Below are 15,216 nucleotides of genomic sequence, written 5' to 3'. Positions count from 1 at the left end.
GACACGGTGCCGGGAGCGTAAGACGCAAGGCTGGGTCACAGGACGCAGTGTTGGGAATACAGGATAGTACCGGAGACATAGAGTACAGTCTAGGACATGGGGCTGGGGATACCGGATACAAGGCTGGAGACAAGGGGCACAAGAATGGGGAGATGAAGAGTCTCAGGGACATGGGACACAGGCTGGGGATATAGGACAGGGCTGGGTAGAGGGGACACAGCCCAGAGGACAAGGGACGCAAGGTTAAGGATGCAGGACACCAGTCTGGGGACATGTGGCACAGTCCCAGGGGGACGTGAGTACATCAGGGCTGTGGGGCATAGGAGGGGACAGTGCTGGGGGCAGTGGAAGGACCGATGGGGGCTCATCACCCCAACCAGCTCCACCTGGGGGCTCAACCCCCCCCTGCCTGGGGATTGTATTTAGGCCCGGCTTTTGTTGAACCTCTGCTGGCTCTGGCATCATGCGCGTTTCATTCTAGAGCTCGGTGTTGGTCCGTTCCAGCCGTGCACAGCCCCACGGAGGAGGCTGCGGTCCCGCAGGGCCGTACTGGGCTCCTCAGCAGCGTGACAGAGACCCTCGGGGCAGAGACCAGCAGCTGTGTCCAGACCAGGTGCTGCCTGCATACAATGCTCGGGGGCCGGAGGTGACGCCGAGGACATCCTGTCCGTGGCACACGGCTCCTTCCCAACGGGGCGCTTAAGGTCACCGCTTGCCTTTCTGCACCTCACCGGCCGAAACAGACGCAGGCTGCTCGCCTGTCCTGCCGGCTGCCCAGGGCACACAGCCTGGCCACACACAGGTTTGCAGCCTCCCCCCCAGCAGTGATTTACAGGGCAGAATCTCTTGTGCCCGGGAGGGAGGTGGAAATGACCTACACCAGCTGGATTTGGGGGAGTGGGAAGTGTCTGGCTACAAGGGCAGCTGACCCCCCCCAGAGGGAATCTAGAGCAGCAGGACTAATCTAGTTGCGCAAATCTGCTGGAACTTCTGGCTTTTGGGGTAGATTTTCAGCAAGGAGACAACTTAGAAGTGTGTTTTATCTCCCGTTATTTTTTCCCTCCATAGGCATCTGTACAGCAAGCTCTGGCTGGACAGCAGGCAGCACAATATTCACAACCCCTATTTGGACTCGGCTTTGGGGAAGAGCTGCAGTTTCCCCAGCAGTGCTGGAAGCCAGGTTGGAATCACAAACCGGAAAAGGGGGAGGTTTGGATTTTTTTATGGCCATGAAACTGAACTTGGGGGAGAAAATGCAATTTGCTCCAGCAGATACTGCACTTGCTTCCTTGCCTTGAAACATCCGGTCCCAAACCAAAGCCACACGTGCCACAGAAATTTGAGTTCCTCTGTGGTAGTTGCTGATCCTCTCCCCTCTCTCCCTCTTTCCTACAGGAATTTCCACTGCACCGATGTTCATCTGTGCTGGGACACAACGCTGGACTGTGCCATACAGGGATAGAAGGGGAAGTTGTGAACAACCAGAGACTCTGAGAGGACAGCTGGGAAGCGTGGTGAGCCCCGAGGCTCCAGTGGAACGAGTGGACAAGGTTCAGCTCCGCTCTGAGTCCTCCGGGAGGGAATCCGAGCAGGAGCGGCCTTCGGTGCAAGGAGCAGAGGGTGGTACCGGGTCCGTGGAACCTTTCCCATCGCAGGGCCCGCGTGGATTCGGGATGCGGGGCCGGGACCCCCGAGGAGCGCGGGGTCACACCGCCCTCTGCCGGAGCGACAGGGGAGGCGGCACCGGGGCTGTCCCCGGGGGGACGCGGCGACACCCGCCCCGACAACCACCGAGGCACCGCACCCCGCACAGTCAAACGGCTGCGGCGACCTCGGACAGCACAACAGCGGAGATTTTATTCCTAATACAAAGCACGAACAGCAGAGTTAATGCGGGACAGACAACAGACTCAAAAGGAGGTCCGAGATTCCCGCAGGAAGATAAATAAGTTACACGGACAAGCAAGAAATTGTTTGATGGAATGAGGACTCTAGAGACCGGATGCTTTCCAGAGTGTGTTCTGTTTTCCAGGACCAAACACCCAGCCAGGCACTGGAAGCATGAGGTGGGTGCTCAGCTCTTGACAGGGGTGGACGAGGCCTTCGTGGTCTTCTTCAGGTGGTGGTAGTTAGGCAGGATTTTCATCAGGAAATCCAGCTGCAGCGTCTGGGGCTGGAAAGGGAGGCAGGGGAGGTAAGGGGAAAGCCTGAGGGCAGCAGCCCAGGAGGAGACAGGAGGTGGCAGCGTGTCCCCGTGGTGTCACACAAGCACACACAGAGTACCTGCGGCCGCTCGGTCTGCACACGCCGCAGGCAGTCGGCGCCGTAGATGACGGTGTTCTCTGGGATCACCTCGTAGGTGTTGACATTGCAGCAGGCCCCGATGATGCAGCCGCTCGTCAGGATCACGTTCCTGCCAACAAACGCTGCCGGGGAGAGGGGGACAGAGGAATCCCTGTGAGCGCTGTCCCCACAGCATTGACGGGAGCAGAATTTCAGCAGGGCCAAAGGCACCGAGCCGAGAATTACCTTTGGATTCAATTACGTTGTTGTCGCCCACCTTCATGGCTTGGGAATCTACAGGCCTGTGTTAAGTAAAACTAAAATGCTTTGTTTTTGTTTCAACAGGTGAAAAACTCTGATGCCATTTTCAAACCACTACCCAGCACTACTTGGGCTATTTGAACCCTGACAGAGCTCACAGATGCTTCCCCCTGCAGGAGTCCAGAAGCACAAGTGGCAGGTGGTTTGTCACTGCACAGCAAGGATACAGCACCCGACCTCAAAAACATTGTTGGTGCCAATGACCATGGGCTTGGGCTCCACATCTTCGCTCTCTGGGGTTATATTTTCTGGATATCTGCAAGGAAGAACAGATTTCCATGCATGAGATCACAATGACAGTGTGCCGTGTGGTAGCTTAACTCTGTGACAGACTGAAGCCACAGATATCCCACCCAGCTGAGCAGGTCTGTCAGAACTGTGAGACTGCTTAGGATTAGGATTCTTCTACTCCGTCAACTTTAGAGGGGTTCAGAAGGGGGGCCCACAAGGAAGCTGGAGAGGAACTGGAGTGACAGAACAAGGAGTAATGGGCACAGATTTAAAGAGGGGAAAATTAGTGAGAAAATCTTTACTGGGATGGGTGTGAGATCCTGGAATAGGCTGCCCAGGGCAATAGTGGCTACCCCAGCCCTGGAACCATCCAAGGCCATGGCAGACAGGCTTTGACACAAGGTGGAATAGTGCACGGTGTCCCTTCAAACACTTAACATTGGGTGATTCTGTGGCTTCTCCCTAAGCCATAGTGCCACGTGTGTACACAAAAGCACGAACCGTGGTGATTTTTTTCTTAAATAAACTCTACCTCCCCAAGGTTTTAAGCCCCCCTGGGTGTCCCACGGACCCGTTGATGATGAGCGCCTGTTCCTCGATCAGGTTCCCTTCTCCGATGACGATCGGCCCCGCCTCGGCGATGATGCGGGCCTTGGGATGGATCACGGTCCTGGGCCCTGCGGGGACAGCCCGGCTCTGTCACCCCGCGGCCGGCGGGGGCGCAGAAAGGTGGGGGACAGGACCCTTACCGATGGTCACGTCCCCTCGGATCTCGCTCTCCACGCACACCACGGCGCCCGGCGCGATCTTCACGCTGCGGGGAGCGACGGGGCGGTCACGGGGGAATGTCCGCATAGGGACCGGCCGGGGATGCGGGGATGAGGGGACCCCGCGTCCCGGGGTGGTTGTGGGAGGGATCGGGGGAGAAGCGGGAGGGATCGGTGGCGATCGGGACTCACCTCTTGTGCGCCTTCTCCGCCATGGCCGCGGCCAGCGGCGCCTGCGCGGGGCGGAGCTCCGGGAGCGATCCCGGCCCCGATCGCTCCTCCCGCAGCCCCGGGAGCACCGGGAGAGGCGGGGCCGGCCCCGAGGGAGGAACGAGGATGGGAAAAGGGCCCGGGCAGCTGGACAGAGAGACCGAGTCCTGCGTTTAGGGCCCAGAGAGGATCCTGCGTGTTCGTGTTTGAAGAAACAGACACCAGCTCCCTCGTTTGGGGGCACCAGGCTTATTCGGCCCGTTTTAGGGTCCTGAAATAATCAAATCAGGATTTATTTTTTTTCCCCCTCTCATATACGGACACAAAAATCCTGTGGTTTTCTGGGAAGCCGCGGGGGCTTCAAGTCCTGCGTCTTTGACCCATGGAACCAGCCCCGCCCGGGGCGGAGGAAGAGACTCCAGTCCTCTCTGGGGAGTGCCAAAGGAGGCTCATTCAGGCGGTGTAAGCTTTTGATCAGAGAGCCCAAATGCTGCGTTTTGGTGTCTAGGGCGGACCCCAGAATGGGAGAGGGGCTGGCCAAGGGGAGCGGAGCGAGCAGCCCCAGAGCGGGGCCCACACAGGTGTGCGGGACGGGGGCTGGGCTGCGGGGCCGAGCTCTGCCGGGGTCCGCCGGGGGTCCCGGGCGGTGCCGCCGCTCTCCCGGAGGGTGAATCGAGACGAGACCGGGACCGGGATCGGGATCGATACCGGGATCGATACCGGGATCGATAGCGGGATGGGACCCCGCAGGGCGCCCCCTGGCGGACACGGAGCGCGGAGCGAGCGCGGCGCCCCCGCGTGGCCGCGGGACAGCGGGGCCGAGGGGGCGGGGCCACTGAGCGGGTGGGCGGGGCCACGGGCCGCGGGGCGGGGCCGCGGGGCGCGTGCGCAGAGCGGGACAACAGAGCGCGTGCGCGGCGCGGAGCCGGCACAGGTGTGAGCGGGGCGGGGCCGCAGGTGCGCGGGGCTCCAGGGCGGCTGCGCGGGGCGGGGCCGAGGGCATTTAAAGCCCGGAAGCCGCCGCCGCCGACATTTTCTCCCCGGCGCTCGGAGGTGTGGGCTGCGGCCGCTCCGGGCTCCCTCGGGGGGGGCCAGGTGAGGCTTTTTTTTCCCTCTGCTTCTCTCTCCTTCTGTCCATTTTCCCTCTCTGCTTCTCTCTGCTTCTGCTTCTCTTTCCTCTTTGCTTCTCTCCTCTCTTCTTTCCTCTGTTTCTCTCTCCGTCTCTTTGCTTCTCTTTCCTTCCGCTTTCTCCCCTTCCTCCCTTCTCCCTCTACGCTCTTCCCCGTCTCCCTCCCAAAGCGCCTCCCCTCCCTGCCCCGCTCCCCACCCCAACCATCTCCGTCCCTCTTTCCTGCCCCCTTATTCCCCCCTACCCAACCCGACCCCTTATTCCCCCCTACCCAACCCGACCCCCCCTCTGTTACCCCTCCAGCCTCCCCCTTTCTCCCCCTCCTCCTTTCACCCTCCCTGCCCATCCCGACCCTGCCTCTCCTTATCCTCCCCTCCTGCTCCCCTATGCCCCCTCTATCCTCTCTGTCTCCCTCACGCCCCCTTATTGCCCCTGTCTCTCCCTTCTCTTGCCTCTCGTCTCATCCACTTGATCTCTCTCTCCCATGTCTTGCCTCTCTTCCCCTCCTGATCTCTCCCTTAACCCTCCTGTCTGTCCCTTCTAATCCCTGCTATCCTTTCCCTCTGTCCCTTCTCCCTCTGTCTTTCCCCCCGCAGCCGCGGGGTTCGGGGTGCCGGATAATAAAGCCCAGAGGGCCGGAGCCGGCGCCCCTCCCTGGAGTCCCCCAAAAGGGGCCGGAGCCGCAGAGAGCGGCTCCCCCCAGCAGATTCCAACACTGCCCTACACTGCCGGGGTTCCGGCTTTCCCTACATCACACTGGGGGGGGCTGGGGGTCGGGGTGGGCCCCCTCCTCAGGAGGGGGTGCTGGGGTGGGTGGGGGGGGTTTGGGATGGTCCCCCTCATTAGGAGGGGGTCCTGAGGGAGGGGGGATAGGTAGGGGTGTCCCCCTCATTAGGAGGGGGACCGGGGGGGGTGGGGGTTTGGGGGGGTGGGAGGGGTCCCCTCCGGAGGAGGGGCCCCTGGGGAGGGGCGGGGGGCGGGCCCCCTCCGGAGGGGGGGTCCGGGGTGGGAGGGGCTGGGGGGGTTCTCCCCCCTGGCTCTTCCCACCCGGGACCCTCCCCTCCGGAAGGGATCCGCCCCCCGGGCTCTCCCCAGGACCCCCTCCTCCGGACGGGACCCCGGAGGGGAGGGAGGGGCGGGTGGGGGTTAGGAAGGGGGGAGAGTGCTGGTGTTTGTCATAAATGTGGAATTACGGTGCAGAGTGACGTGACCCCTTCTGCTTCCCCCCCACCCACCCCTCCCTCCCCTCACCCCCGGGGTCCCGTCCGGAGGAGGGGTCCTGGGGAGAGCCCGGGGGGCGGATCCCTTCCGGGGGGGAGGGTCCCGGGGGGGAAGAGCCAGGGGGGGAGAACCCCCCCCAGCCCCTCCCACCCCGGACCCCCCCCCTCCGGAGGGGGCCCGCCCCCCGCCCCTCCCCAGGGGCCCCTCCTCCGGAGGGGACCCCTCCCACCCCCGCCTGCCCCACTCCCCCCCGGTCCCCCTCCTAATGAGGGGGACCATCCCGAACCCCCCCACCCACCCCAGCACCCCCTCCTGAGGAGGGGGCCCACCCCGACCCCCAGCCCCCCCCAGTGTGATGTAGGGAAAGCCGGAACCCCGGCAGTGTAGGGCAGTGTTGGAATCTGCTGGGGGGAGCCGCTCTCTGCGGCTCCGGCCCCTTTTGGGGGACTCCAGGGAGGGGCGCCGGCTCCGGCCCTCTGGGCTTTATTATCCGGCACCCCGAACCCCGCGGCTGCGGGGGGAAAGACAGAGGGAGAAGGGACAGAGGGAAAGGATAGCAGGGATGAGAAGGGACAGACAGGAGGGATGAAAAGTGACAGACAGGAGGGTTAAGGGAGAGATCAGGAGGGGAAGAGAGGCAAGACATGGGAGAGAGAGATCAAGTGGATGAGACGAGAGGCAAGAGAAGGGAGAGACAGGGGCAATAAGGGGGCGTGAGGGAGACAGAGAGGATAGAGGGGGCATAGGGGAGCAGGAGGGGAGGATAAGGAGAGGCAGGGTCGGGATGGGCAGGGAGGGTGAAAGGAGGAGGGGGAGAAAGGGGGAGGCTGGAGGGGTAACAGAGGGGGGGTCGGGTTGGGTAGGGGGGAATAAGGGGGCAGGAAAGAGGGACGGAGATGGTTGGGGTGGGGAGCGGGGCAGGGAGGGGAGGCGCTTTGGGAGGGAGACGGGGAAGAGCGTAGAGGGAGAAGGGAGGAAGGGGAGAAAGCGGAAGGAAAGAGAAGCAAAGAGACGGAGAGAGAAACAGAGGAAAGAAGAGAGGAGAGAAGCAAAGAGGAAAGAGAAGCAGAAGCAGAGAGAAGCAGAGAGGGAAAATGGACAGAAGGAGAGAGAAGCAGAGGGAAAAAAAAGCCTCACCTGGCCCCCCCCGAGGGAGCCCGGAGCGGCCGCAGCCCACACCTCCGAGCGCCGGGGAGAAAATGTCGGCGGCGGCGGCTTCCGGGGTTTAAATGCCCTCGGCCCCGCCCCGCGCAGCCGCCCTGGAGCCCCACGCACCTGCGGCCCCGCCCCGCTCACACCTGTGCCGGCTCCGCGCCGCGCACGCGCTCTGTTGTCCCGCTCTGCGCACGCGGCCCGTGGCCCCGCCCCGCGGCCCGTGCCCCCGCCCACCCGCTCAGTGGCCCCGCCCCCTCGGCCCCGCTGTCCCGCGGCCACGCGGGGGCGCCGCGCTCGCTCCGCGCTCCGTGTCCGCCAGGGGGCGCCCTGCGGGGTCCCATCCCGCTATCGATCCCGGTATCGATCCCGGTATCGATCCCGATCCCGATTCACCCTCCGGGAGAGCGGCGGCACCGCCCGGGACCCCCGGCGGACCCCGGCAGCGCTCGGCCCCGCAGCCCGGCCCCGCCCCGCACACCTGTGCCGCTCTCCCCCCGTGTCCCCGCCCGTTCTCGGCCCCCCGCCCCCCGGGGGTTCCGCTGTCCCGGGGCCGTGGCTCGGGGCCCTCGCTCGGCGCTGCCTCTGCCCCGGCGGGCGGGCTGCGGCTCTCGGGGCTGGCGGACCGAGGGCGGATCGGTGCTGAGACCGGGCCGGGACCGGGCAAAGCCCAGCCTGGACTCGGTGCCCCCTCCTGCTGCGGTGCCGGGACGGGGCTGACCGAGAGCGGGTGCTGGAGCTCACAGCCGGAGCTGGGATGGGGGACTCGGCTCCTGCCGGGGTCCGCCGGGGCTCCCGGGCGCTGCCGCCTCTCGCCCTCGGGAGGACCAAGTCGGGATCGGGACCGCTCTCCGTGTCAGGCCTGGGAACGCCCCGAGTGGGATGATCCGCTCCAGGACGGGCGCTGGGGCCGTGTCCGGCACTGCCGCTCCTGCCGCGGGAGCCGACCCGGGGAGAGCGGCTGTGGTTCCCCGGTGTAGACGCGGAGCCGCGTCCAGGACCGGGCTCGATGCGGGGACTCGGACCGGCACCGGCGTCTGGGGGGGCGGCCCGACCTCCCGCAGCCCCGAGCGCGGCTGTGGGCGCTGGCCCCCACCCCATCTTGCCCGGCCACGACATGAAAGTGTGACAGGAACCTAAAACATCCAGGAAACGAGCCCATACCATGAGTTCTTATTTGCTTATTTGCACCTTACCCATATAAAACATCACGAACAAGACATTGTTATCTCCTCTGGCGGCAGGATTTGGTCCTGAGCTGCAGCTCCCTGTCTGCACAGCGTACTGCGATAAAAAGCTGGACTCTTCAGTAAAAACCACATTGGTCCTCATTCTAGGGGATGTGGTGTGTTAAAGAACATCTGGTCTCAAGGGCGGTGTAGGGTGGATGGGGAGGCTGAGGACATTTGGGGTCTAGGGGTCTCACAGCAGCAGTTAGGTCCCCATCCCCCTCTCTTTGCTTCCCTCTCACCCATTTCCCTGGCAAGACGAGGGAAGAGCACTTGAGCTGGATCTTCTCCTCTGCCTGGGCTTGTCTTAGGACTCTAGAAGATGATAACACCATGAGTTTTCATTTTTCTAGGGACAAAGGGAAGGCCGCACTGTAGAGAGACCCTAGAGAACTCTACAACACTCCAAGCAGAAATCTGGGATGGGGTTGCAAAGCCAGAGACCCCAACCCAGCAGTGGCAGGAATGACATCTGGTGCACACTTCTGGGGCTGAGGTGCAGGCTGGAGCTGAGCTCCTGAGGCTAACAGCCTGCGTTTTCCAGCAGCACCAGCAGGTTGGGTGTGCTGACATAAAAAAAAAAAAAAAAACAAACAAACAAGTGTCTCCTTCCTCAGGATCACAAACTGTCCCGAGTACACAGAGCTTTCAACTCACGGGGTACACTGAATGCTTTTTCTCCTCTTGTCATCCACCTCACTCCCACCATCCTTTATAGATCCTGAGGTTTCACAGCCACCCATTCCTGTTTTCCAAGTTAATGATTGAAACTGGTTGGATTTCTGAGATGCTGGCACCCAGGCCCCAGGTGGCAGGCCAAGGATGCTTGCCCTCTGGGATTAATGATTGTCCCAGCCACTGACACTGCCTCCATAAAAACGCAGGGATGGGATTCCCCGTGCTGCTTCCCAGCAGGAGGAGAGGAGCCAGCTCCAACATGAGGGCAGCTCTGGCCCTGCTGCTGCTCCTGGCTGCTGCAGACGCGATGCACAGAGGTAAGGCTGTGATCCTGGTGCTTTGCTGGCCCCTGGGATGAGGGGCAAGGGGCTGGGGCTCCTGTTCCAGGGGTTTTCAGTGGCCTCCCCTCTCCCAGGCTGCTGCCAAACCGCTGGGCAGGACCAGAGAGGAAAGGGAAGGGGTGGGATGGTGGTGTGGTATCCAGGATGCCACTGTGGGGTGATGCTGGAAGAAGAGGGAGGGGGAGACGACAGAGCTGCAGGGATCAGCTCCTTCTCTTTCTAAAGAAAAACGGGATTTCCTGCCCACCCCAACAAGCACCATTCCTCTGCAAAACTCACCTCCCGATGGAAACAATGCTCTGCCACCCTTTGCTGCTTTCTCAGCTCCACAGGCAATCACCCACCTGCCAAAAAAACACCTACAACATACCTCTCCCGCATGGCTTTAGAGAAGTGAACAGAAATTCCTTAAGTTGGGACCAACAGCTGACGTTCCTGCCAGGAGACAGACCTGACTTTCCCATGGCTGCCCCTTTTTTGGCAACCCCCTCCCTTCACCCTACCGCTCCCCTCCCACCAGAGATTGTGACCCTCGGGGTCATGGCCCAAACCCCTGGAGGTGGTGGGGGTGACCCTGCCCCACACTGTAATCCCAGGAAACACCGGTATCAGTGTTTACCCTGCTGGTGCCGAAGTCTGACCCCACAGAGTCTGGAACACAAATTGATCGCCTTTTTCCAGGGATGACAGCATTGCTGGGAATGTTTCTACTGCTGGCTGCTCCGTGGAGCTGGCCCCCAGAGCTCCCAGCCCTCTTGGTTTCCAAGCCCTGCCAGAAAAACCAACCCCACATATTCCATGCTCAAAAACTGCCATATGATTTACCTGTGGCTCTGTCCCAGCTCCAGTGAGGGTTTTCTCCCTGTCCCCTTCCTCACCTGCAGCCCTGGAGCAGCAGCCTGGATACCAAGGATGCTTCTCCCAGCCCAGCTGTCCCAACATCTCCCCAGGGACCACCATATCCTACTTGGAAAATTAAGTAATGGAATGAAAAAATGAACAACCCTCAAGTCAATAGAGCAGCAAGTTCTGTGGTGGCAGACCATTCCTTGTTCTCTACTCGCAATTCCCCCTTCTCCTGCATTTTCAGGGAAACCTTACCTCCAGGAGAAAGTCTGCCAGGAGTACAGGAAGCTGGGAAAGGAGAACTTCAGAACCCTGTAGGTACCTCCTGCTGCTGGTGCCCTCCCAGGATGCTTGACACCTGAGTCAAGAACAGAAAACAGTAAATTGAAATCTTGGAAAAGGGAAGATAGATTCAGTTCATCAAAAAGGGGGAGATTAAATTCAACCCCTGGACTCTGGTTGCTTTCAGCAGGAAAACAGTTGAATTCATTGTTGAACTCCTCAAAACCAATTAAGTACCTAAATAATTAAGAAATCTAACGGAGCTGACACATAGTCCCCTGTAAGTGGCAGCCCCCAGCCTGGAAGCTGTTCCAGCTCTTTCCTGGCTGTTTTCCAAGGAATATGCTGTTATTTCCTGCAGTACCACAGCCAACACGGTAAAACCCATTTAGGCAGAACAGTGCTGTAGCATGAGTTCTGATTGAAGATAAAGGCTCACCCGGCTCTCCCTGTCCTTGCTCCCTGCTCCCAGCACCATCATTGCCAACAGCCAGAAATACTCCAATGGCACCTTCGAGGAGATCAGCCACCTCGTCCGGGAAATGGTCTCCCTGGCTGAGACGTGCTGCGCCGACGGGGCTGACCCCTCCTGCTACGATGACAGGGTGAGACTGACCAAAAATGGGTAATGGACCCCAAACCGGGGCTGGGATAGGATAGGGTGGGATGGGACGGCCATAACCTCCTCTCCCTCCTGCAGTCCACGGCACTGTCAGTCAAATCCTGCAGAGCAGACTCGCCCTTCCCGGCGCATCCCGGCACAGCCGAGTGCTGTGCCTACAAGGGGCTGGAGCAGAAGCTGTGCCTGGCTGCCCTCCGGCACCCACCCCAGCCTCTGCCCCGCTACCTCCAGCCCTCCGACAAGGAACTCTGCCAGGCCTTCCAGCAGGATCCCCGGGAATTTGCCGATAGGTGAGCCAGGGTGGGGAGAGCATCTCACGGAGCCCAGGCGGGTGCTGCCACTGGCCAGTGCCATGAGCTGACAGCTTGACCTGGTACCTGGAGAGGGCTCCCATCCTAACACCTCCAAACCCCACTCATGCTCCCCATCCCCTGATCCCACCTCTGCCGCAGGTTTCTTTATGAGTACGCCAGCAGCTACAGCCAGGCTCCCCTTCCTGTGCTTCTGGCCTCCACCAGGACCTTCCTCTCCATGGTCTCCACCTGCTGCATCTCCTCTGCACCCGCTTCCTGCTTCCTGAAGGAGGTGAGACCCCTTTGGGCTCGCCCCCATCCTCACTCCCTGGGAAGCCAGGCAAGACCTGCACTAATGGCCCCGGGAAGAGGAGGACAATTCCATTCTCTTTTTGGGGCAGAAACTGGAGAGGAAAACCCTTTCCCTACTCACCCTGACATCAAACCGGATTTGCTCCCGCTTCTCGGCGTACGGAAAGGACAAATTCAGCTTCAGGTACAGGGGGAAATGGCCTCTCCATCCTGGAATGGGGGCTAGGCTGGGAGAGGGTTCCTCTCTCTTGCTGCAGATCCTGTTGGCAAGCAGCATTCAGAAACATTACAGCATTCAGCTGTAATTGTGGTGTAAATCCCTGGAGCTGCTCCATGCGCAGCACAGGTGCAGAGCAAGCCCTGCACTCCCCATCCCCTTCCTCCCACACCCCTGCTTGGAGCTGTTTCCTGGGAAGAGGGATCCGAGCTCCCTGAACCCCACACACCCTGCGCTTCCCAGCTACCTGACCTCGCTGGCACAGAAGATTCCCACTGCGTCCTTTGAGGAACTTCTCCCCCTGGCCAAAGACTCTGCGGAGCTGTCTTCCCAGTGCTGTGACTCCGTGGCCGAGGACTGCATGCAGAAGAAGGTGGGGGGGTGAGGGGGGGCTGGAGCCCATCCCAAAACAGCTCCTGAGTCCCAGCAGGATGTCAGGGAGCTGAGGGGACCCGCACATACCCTGGTCCCTCTCTGCAGCTGTTGGAGCACACGGCCAAAGTCTGCACCGCGCTGTCAGCCAGGGACAGGCGCTTCGCCGACTGCTGCAAGGGGAAAAACCTGATGGAAAACCATTTCTGCATCCTGACCATGCTCCCAGTGCCGGCTCCCAAGCTGCCAGAGGCCTATGAGCCGACCAACAAGGAGCTGTGTGGCAAGGAGGGGGCTGTCCACACCACCAGGTGAGCGGGACCCACGGCAGCCAGGGCGCAGTCATGGAATAGAACCATTTAAGATCACAGAGTCCAACCGGTTCCTGACCCTGTTACGTGCTCAGGTTATTGTGGGGATAACCAGCGGGACATCCTCAATTCCCTCAGGGCAATTTGTGCCACCGGGCAGCCCCAGGGGCGGTGCAAAGATGCCAAAAGCGGCCCCCATCCCGTTCTGAGCAGCAGCCATAATGCAAACTCGTGTCACTGCTCGTTTCCCATTCCAGGTTCCTGTTTGAGCTGGCACGGGGGCACCCCTGCCTCCCTGAGGCCCTCCTCGCCAGGCTCTACGACTCCTCCAGGAAGCTTCGGGTGAAATGTTGCTTCAACAAGGACCCCTCCGCCTGCTTGGACAGCAAGGTCAGTGGTGCGGGGGTTCTGGGGGCTTCTCCTGCTTCCCCCCATCCCGGTGCTGCCCAAATCCCCGCAGAGGCTTTTCCCAGCCTGCTGACTCCCACCCTCTATCCATCCCCAGCGCAAGCGGATAGAAGCAGAGCTGTTCCCCTTCCTGGAAAAGGCCAACCAGCTCTGCGGGCACTACCACAAGCTGCCTTTCCTCGAGTTCAAGAAGAGGTAAGCCTTTGCCTTCCCCCCCACCTCCAAAAAAACAACAAAAAAACCCAAACAAACAATTAAAAAAACACCTGGACCACTGAGCGCAAGCAGAATTCCTCCAAAAACATCGAGGGTGCGAAACAGAGCCATCCGCGCGTGCATCCCGGCTCCCCAAAAGCCGCGTGGGTCCGGAATGCGGCCGTTCCCGCTGTAACCGGGCTCCCCACGCCGCAGGCTGCGGGAAACCCTGGAGCAGGCGGAGCCCGAGGCCAGCCCGGCGCAGCTGGAACAGCTCCTGGAGCAGCGAGTGTCCTTCGCCTCCACCTGCTGCCTCCCGGACTCTCCCCCGCTCCTCTGCGCTTCCAAGGTACCTCCGCATCCCCTCCCGCCCCCTGCGGGGCCAGACCCGCACCGGGGCTGCCCCTCGGCTCTCCCCTCCTTTCCCAGGTGAGCTCGGAGCTGGGAGAAGTGTGCAATGAGGAGTCCTGCCTGCTGGGATAGGGGCCCGGAGCCGGCGGCAGGGATGGAGGGGGACGGCGAGGCTGAGCTCGGGGAACACGCAGGAATGGGGGACATGGGAAGGGAGCATCAGGGAGCTGGGCTGGAGGGCGTCCGGCAGATGGACGGCGTCACCGAGCCCGCAGCTCCCTGCCTCCCTTGTAACCCTGCAGTCAAAATAAAGACGAGAAAAGTTCCCTCACGGCTGCTAGGAAGGCTTCGGGCACACTCGGGGCGGTGGGGAGGGTGGCAAAGCTGCGCCTCCACGGGCAGGGAGAGTCCCCGGCCCTGATCCTGGGAGCTAAAGCTCTAAAAAATTAATCAAAACCAGGGAAAGCACTCATCAAACACCCCCCCGAAGACAGCAGTCCGTGGATATTGGGGTAGCAGCTACCTGGAAACAACAGCACATCACCTGAAAGGGGGGACCCGGGCACCCCCAGCTTCCCCTGCAGCCTCCTCCCCTGCCCCGGTGAGCCCTCCCAGCACGGGCGGGGTTTCGGGGGTGAAACCCCAGGTTGGGATGCAGGAGGATGGCAAAGCCAGACCAGGAAAAAACAAGAAAATCTCCCGAGCCCAAATGTGGAATCCTTGTGTACAACAAGTGAAGCAGATAAGGACACCTGGGTGTGCAGAGATGAACCAGAGTAATAAAACAGAGCCAAAACCAAGAAGAACTCCCCGTTCAGGCTGGCTCATTCCTATTCTAGGGAACCCTGGAAGCTCCTGGAGCATTGCTGGCTTTCCCTGTAGTGTGAGAAACAACATAGATTTGGCTGGCATAGTCCTTGTCCATCTCCCAGAGCCCCTCTTATTTTTGGGTACAGAACTAGACAGAAAGGACAACTTAGTTTTAGTTAGCTTATTTTTTTTCCCCAAGGATCCCACTGACCTGGGACTGGACCTGCTGCACTGGAGCAGCAAAACCACTGATGCCAAGGCACTGGATCCACCCACTCCCCTCGTGTTACAGCCTGCCTTTGGCATTTATTTTCCGAAACATTAATTTCCCAGTTTTGTATCTATTGCTAATTCTCTCCAATTAATAAGTTGGGTTTCATCTCATTCTGTTGGGGTGAGTGACCCACATCTCATTCCTGTACTCGGGTCTGCATCCTTTCCATTCCGGATACGCAGGGTAAGGCCTGACAATTGCAGCGACCTGCTGGGATTCCAAGGAGAACTGGAGAAATGCCATTAAACCAGCCAAGGACATCTCTGCCAGGTGACACCATCACTGCTTATGGGGCAGAAAAGCCTCCCAAAAATTCTCAACTGCTGTTCGAAACAACACAAATCACAGTCCTCTCACAAAA

At 60.6% G+C, this 15,216-nt stretch overlaps 2 protein-coding genes across 5 annotated transcripts; one reads left to right on the top strand and one right to left on the bottom strand.

Moving 5' to 3' along the window:
• Nucleotides 1-1,835: 1,835 nt before the first annotated feature.
• On the bottom strand, nt 1,836-3,906 carry DCTN6 (dynactin subunit 6). Its single transcript, XM_062494041.1, has 7 exons — nt 3,795-3,906; nt 3,585-3,649; nt 3,407-3,512; nt 2,772-2,860; nt 2,530-2,577; nt 2,284-2,426; nt 1,836-2,173 (listed from the first exon to the last, which is right to left on the bottom strand). Exons 1-7 carry the CDS (start codon nt 3,815-3,817, stop codon nt 2,075-2,077), a joined length of 573 nt encoding a protein of 190 aa, XP_062350025.1. The 5' UTR covers nt 3,818-3,906; the 3' UTR covers nt 1,836-2,074.
• A 4,253-nt stretch (nt 3,907-8,159) lies between these two features.
• Nucleotides 8,160-14,085, top strand: GC (GC vitamin D binding protein). Of its 4 annotated transcripts, XM_062494040.1 has the most exons (12): nt 8,160-9,538; nt 10,653-10,722; nt 11,163-11,295; nt 11,391-11,602; nt 11,765-11,897; nt 12,007-12,101; nt 12,378-12,507; nt 12,615-12,817; nt 13,075-13,207; nt 13,323-13,420; nt 13,637-13,769; nt 13,850-14,085. In XM_062494040.1, the coding sequence occupies exons 1-12, from the start codon at nt 9,430-9,432 to the stop codon at nt 13,901-13,903; spliced, it is 1,503 nt and encodes a 500-aa protein (XP_062350024.1). In that variant the 5' UTR covers nt 8,160-9,429; the 3' UTR covers nt 13,904-14,085. The 4 variants fall into 4 exon arrangements, with proteins under 4 accessions (XP_062350024.1, XP_062350022.1, XP_062350023.1 ...); XM_062494038.1 differs by having other exon boundaries at nt 13,075-13,420; XM_062494039.1 differs by having other exon boundaries at nt 13,637-13,925.
• Nucleotides 14,086-15,216: the final 1,131 nt, after the last annotated feature.

Source organism: Cinclus cinclus, chromosome 5 (assembly GCF_963662255.1).
Source record: "Cinclus cinclus chromosome 5, bCinCin1.1, whole genome shotgun sequence".
In the NCBI taxonomy this organism is placed as follows: domain Eukaryota; kingdom Metazoa; phylum Chordata; class Aves; order Passeriformes; family Cinclidae; genus Cinclus; species Cinclus cinclus.
Note: the sequence above shows the minus strand (reverse complement) of the source record. Positions and strands in the feature narration are given on the sequence as shown.

Coding starts and splice junctions, on each gene's coding strand:
- DCTN6 (XM_062494041.1), bottom strand. CDS start 3,817: ATGGCGGAGAAGGCGCACAAGAG. Junction 3,513..3,584: donor CCGAGGGGACGTGACCATCG/GTAAGGGTCCTG, acceptor CTGTCCCCGCAG/GGCCCAGGACCGTGATCCAT. Junction 2,861..3,406: donor CAGGCGCTCATCATCAACGG/GTCCGTGGGACA, acceptor TCTTCCTTGCAG/ATATCCAGAAAATATAACCC.
- GC (XM_062494037.1), top strand. CDS start 9,430: ATGGGATTCCCCGTGCTGCTTCCCAGCAGGAGGAGAGGAGCCAGCTCC. Junction 12,818..13,074: donor GGGGCTGTCCACACCACCAG/GTGAGCGGGACC, acceptor TTCCCATTCCAG/GTTCCTGTTTGAGCTGGCAC. Junction 13,421..13,636: donor TTCCTCGAGTTCAAGAAGAG/GTAAGCCTTTGC, acceptor CCCACGCCGCAG/GCTGCGGGAAACCCTGGAGC.